At 41.7% G+C, this 9,281-nt stretch overlaps 2 protein-coding genes across 12 annotated transcripts in view; one reads left to right on the top strand and one right to left on the bottom strand.

Annotated features, from left to right (window-relative positions):
- LOC107721517 (E3 ubiquitin-protein ligase TRAF7-like) overlaps positions 1-3,688 on the top strand; it is a 13,220-nt gene extending 9,532 nt beyond the window's left edge. Inside the window, exons 18-21 of the mRNA XM_016529589.1 lie at positions 233-352; positions 474-605; positions 689-808; positions 1,618-3,688. Of these exons, the coding sequence (XP_016385075.1) occupies positions 233-352; positions 474-605; positions 689-808; positions 1,618-1,632 (387 nt within the window). The 3' untranslated portion in view covers positions 1,633-3,688. The remainder of the gene's footprint in view (positions 1-232; positions 353-473; positions 606-688; positions 809-1,617) is intronic.
- A 474-nt stretch (positions 3,689-4,162) lies between these two features.
- Positions 4,163-9,281, bottom strand: part of caskin1 (CASK interacting protein 1) — a 104,306-nt gene continuing 99,187 nt past the window's right edge. For 10 of the 11 annotated variants that reach the window (XM_016529577.1, XM_016529578.1, XM_016529583.1 and 7 more), the window contains 3 exons: positions 8,157-8,946; positions 7,533-8,052; positions 4,163-6,419 (listed from right to left, as the gene is read on the bottom strand). In XM_016529577.1, coding sequence (XP_016385063.1) covers positions 6,323-6,419; positions 7,533-8,052; positions 8,157-8,946 — 1,407 coding nt within the window. In that variant the 3' untranslated portion in view covers positions 4,163-6,322. The remainder of the gene's footprint in view (positions 6,420-7,532; positions 8,053-8,156; positions 8,947-9,281) is intronic. The other variant, XM_016529581.1, reaches the window with a different exon arrangement.

The following is a 9,281-nucleotide window of genomic DNA, read 5'->3' as shown; positions in this document are numbered from 1 at the left end:
CGTTTTTGTAGGCATTAAACTGCCAGAATTTTAAAAGACGATATCTCAGTTTGCATTGAACTTTCAGCTTCGTAACTTTGCAGATATTGTTTATGCTCAAACAGCAACATTACACACTAACTGACGTTAAAAAAGTGAAATCGCAATCAACCACCCCTTTAATGTCTCACGCAGAACCTATCTAGTGTCTAGTGTCACTAAATGAAATGGATTTTTGTGGATTTCCCCTCAGATCTGGGACATCCGTTCTCTGGAGTGTGTCCATGTGCTCCAGACCTCTGGAGGCAGTGTGTACTCCATTGCAGTCACCAATCACCATATAGTTTGTGGCACCTACGAGAACCTTATTCATGTAAGTAGTATTAATCTCTTACGCCCTGCAGAGCTTTAATTGCAAGGGTAATAATCATGGAAACCTGAAAATGTCAGGACATCGTTAAAATTGTGATTTCTCATCTTTCCCTGTGAATAAGGTTTGGGACATTGAGTCCAAAGAGCAGGTGCGGACGCTGACGGGCCACGTGGGCACAGTGTATGCCCTGGCCGTCATCTCAACCCCCGATCAGACCAAAGTGTTCAGTGCCTCCTATGATCGCTCCCTTAGGGTAAGGACAAGGCTTGGGTTTGGGGTATGAAGTATGGGGATTTGTGCCACCTCTTTTGGGCATTGATTGTTGTACCTGTGCAGGTGTGGAGCATGGACAACATGATCTGCACCCAGACTCTGCTGCGGCACCAGGGCAGCGTGACGGCGCTCGCCGTGTCCAGAGGAAGACTCTTCTCTGGAGCTGTAGACAGCACTGTAAAGGTCAGAGACTCGCACAATGAGTTCGGGGATACTGCTTTCAAACTGTAGCTTGCCAAGATATGGGCTACCTCTTTGTACTTTAAATGATGTGTACACAACTGTTCAAACGTTTGTGGTCGGTAAGACTTTATCAATGTTTTTGAAAGAAGTATCTTAATGTTCACAGAGTCTGCATTTATTTGATCAAATATACAGTGATATTGTGAAATATTATTACAGTTTTAACTGTTTTATATTTTAAAATGTAATTTGTTCCTGTGATGCAAAGCTGAATTTTCAGCATCATTAAGGTCCTTGCACACCGAGAATTTTCTTATGCGTTTTTTTTGTTTTTACGGGGGTTTTTTTCATATTCATCATCCTTTCCTATCAAAATGTTTGCTATGGATGCGAAAAGGCAGAAAATTGAACCTGATCTGAATTTATGACAGACAGGCAGTGTGTAAACGTGACTGGCACAACGTGAGGTCACATTTATTTTTTAACGTGCGAAAATTTTGGACGAGATTTTCAGACTCGTGTGCAAAGACTTTTACTCCAGTCTTCAGTGTCACATGATTCTCCAGAAATCATTCTAATATGCTGATTTGCAGCTCAAGAAGCACTTCTTAATATCATCAATGTTGAAAACAGCTGCTTAATATTTTTGTGATTTTTTTTTTTTTTCTTTTTTCTTTGAATAGAAAGTTCAAAAGAAGAGCATTAATTTAAAACAAGACCATGTACACTATTCCTTGAACCTTTTGTACTGGAATCAGATCTTTCACTGTGTATGAGCTCTAACAATTTATTCTGTTTTCTCTTCTCAGGTGTGGACGTGCTAAACGTGACCGCTAATCATTATTAGTCGTCAACATGTTGAGTAATGTGTCTCTAATCTCCTGGAACTCAGAAACCACATGGACTCTGATGCACGGACTTATAGTATGAATAAGAATATTATTCAAGAAAACATTACAACATGCGTTGGACCAGAAATGTTTTTATTCTGTACCCTATGGACTTGGGCATCTGTCCCTTGTTAATTTTGCAGTAAACTGTTGCTGGATGGATGTTGCTCGTTTGCTTTCCTCTTACCAGACACCTCTTGACCGCAAACAGAACCTCCAAACCTTCAGTATTTATGAAGGCCCAGCGGACCGCCAACATTTGTCATAAACATGACAACACTGTATTTTATGTATTCACACACACGATTGTTTCCTATGAAAGTATTATTTAGATTTGGTAAGACTTCCAGTCTAAGGTCATGTTCCCTGCAGTCCATGGAAAAGTTGCTGCGTCAGTGGCCTCAGCGATGACTGTTGAACTTTGACTTTCATGAGCTGCAGTCTCACGACTGAGTGAGTGCCTAAGCTTCAGTCTGACGCCAGTGGAGATGCATGGAGCGACCATCATCCCAGGGCTGAATGAAGACCTACACTACACCAACTTGGGCCTGAAACAGCAGAGCATTGTTCTGGACAACACAGTACCCATGTTTTTATCTCAGATTTGACAGTGCCAACAGAACGGCTCAGATATTTTCTAACTGCCTGTTGACCGATGTGAAACCTTTGTATGACGCTGTAATGACCTACTCATCCATCATGATCTTGTGTAAATAATGTGATGTTTCCTTACCAAAGGTGCAACAGCTTCATGCGTGCTTCCATGTTTGCCGTGGAAGCCAGATTTTGCCCATGCAAATATAGTAAGACTTTTATAATGTAATTCATGCTAGTTACTAAACAATTTTGAACTGAATAACAGTAATTAGTTTGTGTAAAGCACTTAGCACCCAGCATAACTTTGAAGAGGTCAATGGCGGGGAAGGGAACACTGTGTTGCATTAATGTGAAGTTGAGTTCCTCTCTCAGCTTAAACTGATAATTCGCCCAAAAAAAGAATCATCTAAAATTAGTCATCTTTTACTCATTTTCATGTCGTCCCAAACCTGTATGACTTGCTTTCTTCTGTGGAATATATTTTTTATAAATGTTTTTTGTCCATACAATGCAAGCAGTGGTAACCAAAATTGTTCAAAACCTTTATGTAAAATGGGTAAATTGACAGAACTTTCATTTTTGGGTGAACTGTCCATTTAACCTGAAGTGTGCTAGATAAGTCAATGCTAATCTAAGACCAAAGGCATAAAAACGGATGCTATTTTGGATATCAAAGTGCCTTTTTGTGGCATAGAGCTACTCGATCTAGCTCTGCACATTTAGGACAAGATTGCAGCAGCGTTTAATTTTTTTCTCCCCTCATTAAGCTGAGAGAGGATATGAGCTTGAGACTCTGTTCCAACTGAAAACAGTTACTTGTATAAAATCCATAAACTTTTAATGCTTGTATTGAGTGAATTGGAGTCTTTTACTCACACATAATATGGCATTGACTCCCTCTAGTGTCCTTAATGCATTTTGAGTTGAGAAATAAACCTGCCAAGGGCTGTGTGGCCCTTTGGTACAAGCTTGGTAGTTTTTTGAGGAGTGCTTAGTATTTTATGTTAACTAATGAAACACTATGGTGTTGAGCAGTTTCCAGCTGGTCTTGGTGTTCAGTAATTGGACGGCTATGAGAGCGTTTGTATATAATGTTTATTTAGAGCAGGTGGCTGTTGATGCAGTCACTGCAAGCACACCACTGTTCCCAATGCCAGTCACAGCAGGTCTCATACAAGTCAATGGCAGAACATCAACACAATATACAGCCTGCACACACTGAGCAGTGCAGATTTCTTTTTTTCTCTCTTTTTTTAAATGTCTCTGCAAATAGGATGGAATTGAAAACAGCTTTCATTATTAAATAACATCTTGCACCAACAATAAGTTTGACTTCAGTGTTTTCAGAATTTCCTTATTTTTCATTGTTTTTTCCCCCCCTCTGGCATTAAAAGAGACGAAAGAAAAAACAAGCAAACATGACAATAAGTAAATGACGGAATGAGAATTTTAAAGTGGAGAAAACAAGTTTTTAAAAAGGATGAAGATTCAGTGGCAAACATCCAGCTATATATACAGAAGAAGGGGGACAGGGCCGTAACAACTCAATTAACACTGGATCGACACCCAGTCCTTTGAAGCGATGAGCATGATAAAGCTTTTATAAAAGCCATTCCCATGCCAGACATCTGCGCTCTGTCCACAGAGCAGATCGCAACAAAAAGGGATATAATTCTGAACATCTGATGGACAAAGACCGGCCACATATCCTCTACACATTGTTTAAACATGAAAAACAAAATGAAAAGAACTAAAGCAAGGCACATACATGTTTTTAAAAAAACAACTTATTCCATCTGAAGACATGGCAGTCAAAAAACTTATCACAAAAAGCTACCTTAAAAAAGAAAGCTGGAGTTCTAAAAAAAAAAGACCATTTACAATTCATTTAAAACACTTTTATCTCAAATATTTGCAGTTTCATCAACAAGCCCTCTTGATGCTGCATCATTAAATACTTGTTGAAAACATCTATAATAATCTCTGTTCATAACTTAAATATTACAAATATTCTTCTGAGAACCGGAGAAGGGGTTAAGCATATATGGAGCTACTGAAAGTGTGTAAAGCATTGTGGGACCTACTCAACTACTTTTCTTGCTTGTGTCCCCTTCCTTTGGGCCCTTTCTTTAATTACATTTAAGATCATTTTGATACTGTGACGATTCTAATAATGAGCAGGCAGATTGTCATGGCAACAAAGACGGTTAAAGATAATGAGAGACTGTGAGTTTGCTGATAATGACATTCAGAGGCTTGCAAGAGGTTCACTTGTGACCGGTGCTGTCATAACGGCGAACTGCGCTCCCACTGTAAATGAGAGAGCATGGCATCTGGAAACATCTTATGTCCACAGAGACCAAACTTTACAACTGTAAAAGCATCACTCAGTCTACCCTCAATGTGTCCCTATAAAGTGAATATGCTTAACCTAGATACTGCTATGTTTTTCAGAATAAGTTATGAACCCAAGCTTAACTGCATCTTGGACTGGTGTTCTTACTTTGGTCATTAAGGAAATGTCTGTCTGGATGATATTGGGGGGGAATGCAAAACAAAGCAGGCACACCATGGTACATTCACACCCTTAAACAGCCGCTGAGCGATGTGCTGAGATTAGACTGCATGCAGGCTTCCAATGGAACTACACCTGTCCAAACTCACAGACCCTTAAGCTAAGAAGATTCCTTGGGTAGGTGGAAATACTGAGCATCAAGCCACATCAACATTTGCGAAATCCTTGTTAGTTCACTGTCAGTCTGTACATGCATGTTTCTTTTAGATTCCTGTTTTATGCAACTCACACACACATTTGCAACTTCCTCACTTTGTGCTTCCTGACGTCCCACTTTCTGCAAGCCGTCAACCTTCAATGGACCCTTTTACCTTGTTCTCGCCTGTGTATAGTCAAAGTCAACATAACCCTATTAGATGCATGATCCTTAGGCGACTTCGAGGCCTAAACTGTTTATCACCTTGCTGCAGATGACTGAAGCATGGAGATGTCCAAGAATGAGGTCACTCCTCTCCAAATCAGAGCACACAGGGTAATGCCTCCCACATGGACATCGGACCTTTCTCAGTTTGAACCAGTTTGCTTGTGTGTGTTAGAAGCACTGAGGTCACCTCTCATGTTAAGGCACACAGGACACTGCACATGATGAGGGCAGGAGGAGAAAGAGGGCAGGTGAAGGAGGAAGGCTGTGCAGGAGCAGGAGTGTATGCGTTCACACAGGCAGAACGTGAATGGAAACAAAGGGTCACAGCAGCACAGAGCGGGAGCCCAGAGCACGCACAGAGCAGGGGGTGAAACAGCTACTTCAGTCACTTCACTACATTCAACACAGCCCACAACACTCTTCAGCAGAGCACAGCCAAACATACAGGATGTTTATTAATCTTTTTTTTAATTTTTTTTTTTTACTTCAATATAGTCTTAGAAAAATCCACATATCTGTCATCAAAGTTTATAGATTTCTTAATGTTTCAACACTGTATGTACCATTGAACATTAAATAAAAACATAAAATATTTATATTTATTTATATATATGTATATATAACTGTACTAATGCATGACTCTCACTATGAGATTTTTTTCTTTAAAGATACAAACTTTCCTCATGCTTACAATATACACATACCATACTATTATTTCATATACAGTTATTATTGTTTTCGTATTATTTTACTACTCATTGCTCATGGTAGATAGAGATATTAATTGACAGAGAGTTGAGCTTTATGTATTAAAACCCAACCTCTGCTCTCCACCCTCTGCTCTGTCTTTGATGTTTAAAGCCCTGCCCAGTCCTGAGGTACATCAGCTCGGGTTTGTGCAAACCAACTCGGAGGGAGAGAGGAGAGATAGGCGTTTCATGGTGACGGGGAAGGGGGAGGAGAAAAGAGGGGTGAGAGGAGCCAGGGATGAGGATTAGGAAGGGATAGGTGGGTTTGTTGTTGGTCATTGTGCCCTTGTGCTCTCCCGGGGCCCTGAGGTTGTGCCACAGAGACACAGGCTGTGCTCTTCACTCCAGCATGGCATCCAGCTGGTCGGCCAAGTCATCGAACATGCTGCCGATGTCGTCTAGGATGCTCACTGTGCTCTTGTTTTCCGCCAATGAGCTGTGGATCAAAACACACACACACTTAAATATAATTTAGGAATTTTAAAAAATGTGGCTGCAAGTGACACGAATAGATTTCTTCGGTCAACACATCCCCAGTGGTGAATTTAAGAGAAAAGTTCAAAAGTTTTAAAAAATTTGCCCTTAATTATAAAATTTGGTTTGCTAACATGTTATAGCCAGTTCTGAAAATGAAAAATATTTAAATTACTATAGTATCCTGATACCATCACTCACCGTACTCAACCTGATGGTGAAAAAGTGTTTCAAGTAGAGATGTCCCAATCAGGTTTTTTGTGCCCCCGATCAGAGTCACTGAATATTGAGTATCTGTCGATACAAAGTCCCAATCCGATACTAGTATTTTTCTAGTGCTTAGGGCACATTTCAAGTAAATTAAAGTTATTAAAATCAATCCAATGTACACATGGATGTGCAGAGAGTTTCTCAGTCACAGGGGCTCAAATGTATGTACCATGCGAAAATGGAGATAAGGTTAGAAAGCATGAAGCTTGCAGTGTCAGAATGCCAGTCTGTCAGTCAAGTCCGAAACAAGACGCAACCCAAAGCAACACGTTATGACAGCGATGTCTCAGACAGTCTGATGGCAGTTAAAAGTAAACGGTAAATAAATAAGATAAATTTCGAGTGTTTTGTTACTGAAGTGCACATCAAAAATGCTAAACATGGAAGATCGAATGTGTGTGATGCATTGGAACAGACCTCATTGTTTCTCGCAAATCACACGCACATTTTGGCGTCTTTTTTATTTTAATGGAGGTTGGCAAACCTACCACAAGGTGCACGTCGCCACCTACTGCACAAAACCAGCATGACAGCTGATATAAAATAAGGATCGGGCTCAGGATAGCCGATACCGATCAGTTAAAAAACGCTTAATCGGCCCAATCATCTTTGAGATCGACTCGAGACATTCCTACTTTAAAGTTTTTGCTTCTTAATAACCACAGATGTGGCCTCAAAACTGCTGACTTGATTTGAAGGACTTGAGACTAGAACAAAAAAAAGTTAGAAACTACTTGAAATTAAATATTAAGATTCCTACAGGAATGTCACTGAAAACATTTTTTGTATGTTTCGTGACACTCACTCTTTTTGCCCATCCTCCTTGATCTTCTCTTCGACTGCCTGCAGGGCTGCAGCCAGTGAGGCACTGGTCTCCTCTATCTTCTGGTGCACTGCATCTACTGTCACTACCCCTGTGATAAACGCTGATCCAGCTGAACTGTCCATGGACACCCCACTGATTGAGGAGCGAGGGGGCTTCACAGGTGGTGGTGTAGGGATGGGGGTTGGGGGACCTGATGTCTGGGGAGTTTGGGGTGTCTGTGGGGTTTGGGGTGTTTGAGGTGTCTGTGGGGTGTGAGGAGACTGGGGTGTGTGTGGGGTCTGCGCACTCAATGCTGGTGGGGTTGTAGCTTTGACAGGGTGGTTGTTCTGGGCAGAAGCTGTGCTGGCCATTCTGGTGACAGTCTGCTTGGCTGGAGAGGGCGTGGGAGTGGGATTAGGTGTCGCATTTAAAGACTGCAGAACATTTTTGGATGGTTTGGGAGCTGTGGGAGGAGGTGTAGGTTTTGGTGAAATTGGAGGAGGTACTTTCTTTCCTTCAACTGTAAATAGAAGAAAAAGAGATAGGGAGAGAGATGGGAAAAGAGACTGAGCAGAATTTGATGCAACAAGGTCTAAATGCTACAGAGTTTTACGGGATACTCACATAATTGTGTAAAGACAGGGCAAGTGAAAGGGCCGCACTGTGTAGTACCTGGGCTGCCAGGTGCCCCAGTTGGTCCAGGAAATGGGGCTTTCTTGGTGATGGCAGCCGGCGGTCCTTGTTTCTTCATGTGCTGGGCCAGAACAGGTTTGGGGGACACCGGAGGTTTGACGGACTTACGAGGGGCACTCTCAGTAACATGGCCTTCCAGGTCTGCACTGTCCCGACGAGGCGAGTTCTCAGGATGTTCCTGTGGCCTGGGCTGCTCTGAAACAGTCACCTCTGACACAGGGCGCCTTTTAATGGTGCCAGTTCCATTCTCATATGGTACAGGCATCTGCCCATCCTGGAGTTCTTCTGTATCTTTGTCTTTGTTCTTGGGGCGGCGCTTAACTGTATTTGACTCTGTGAGTTGGAACTTGGTGCCATTTGGTTGCTGCTTGGTGCTCTGGACCGGCCTTTTCAGCGAGGCTGTGGCATCCACAGGTGAAGGGTCCTCCTGGGGTAAAGAGTATGACATTTCTAGTCCCTCCTCAGTCTCATCTTTGCCCTGTCTAGGTCTTTGTTTGATAGTGAGGTTTCCATCCTCAGCAAATGGAAGGGTCTCTGCTGAGCTCCCACTAGAGCTTGGCTGGGTTTCATTGCGTTGTCTATCCTGGACTGGCTCCGGCTGTGGTCCTCGCTTAGCAGCTGCTACTAACTCAGTGACCGGCCCACTAATAGTTCTGCGACGGTTCACTACTTCTCCATCCAGACCAATGGCATCACGCTGCTTTCCTCCTGCAGAACCCACCTGAAGAGAAACAATCTTGTTTTACTGAACTAGATATTGCCAAAATACATTTCTATGATAAATACTACAGTGGGGAAAATATTTATTTGATCCCCTGCTGATTTTGTAAGTTTGCCCACTTACAAAGAAATGAAGGGTCTGTCATTTTTATGGTAGGTTTACTTTAATGTATAGAGATAGAATACCAACCAAAAAATCCAGAAAAAACACATTATATAAAGGTTAGAAATTGATTTGCATTTCAGTGAGTGAAATAAGTAAAAAAAAATTTTTTAAAAAAGGCAACAAAGGAGTGGCTCAAGAAGAAGCACATTAAGGTCATGGACTGACCTAGC

Source organism: Sinocyclocheilus rhinocerous, unplaced genomic scaffold (genome assembly GCF_001515625.1).
Source record: "Sinocyclocheilus rhinocerous isolate Xijiao unplaced genomic scaffold, SAMN03320098_v1.1 scaffold481, whole genome shotgun sequence".
Classification (NCBI taxonomy): Eukaryota; Metazoa; Chordata; class Actinopteri; order Cypriniformes; family Cyprinidae; genus Sinocyclocheilus; species Sinocyclocheilus rhinocerous.
This window is presented reverse-complemented; position numbering and strand designations above follow the sequence as displayed.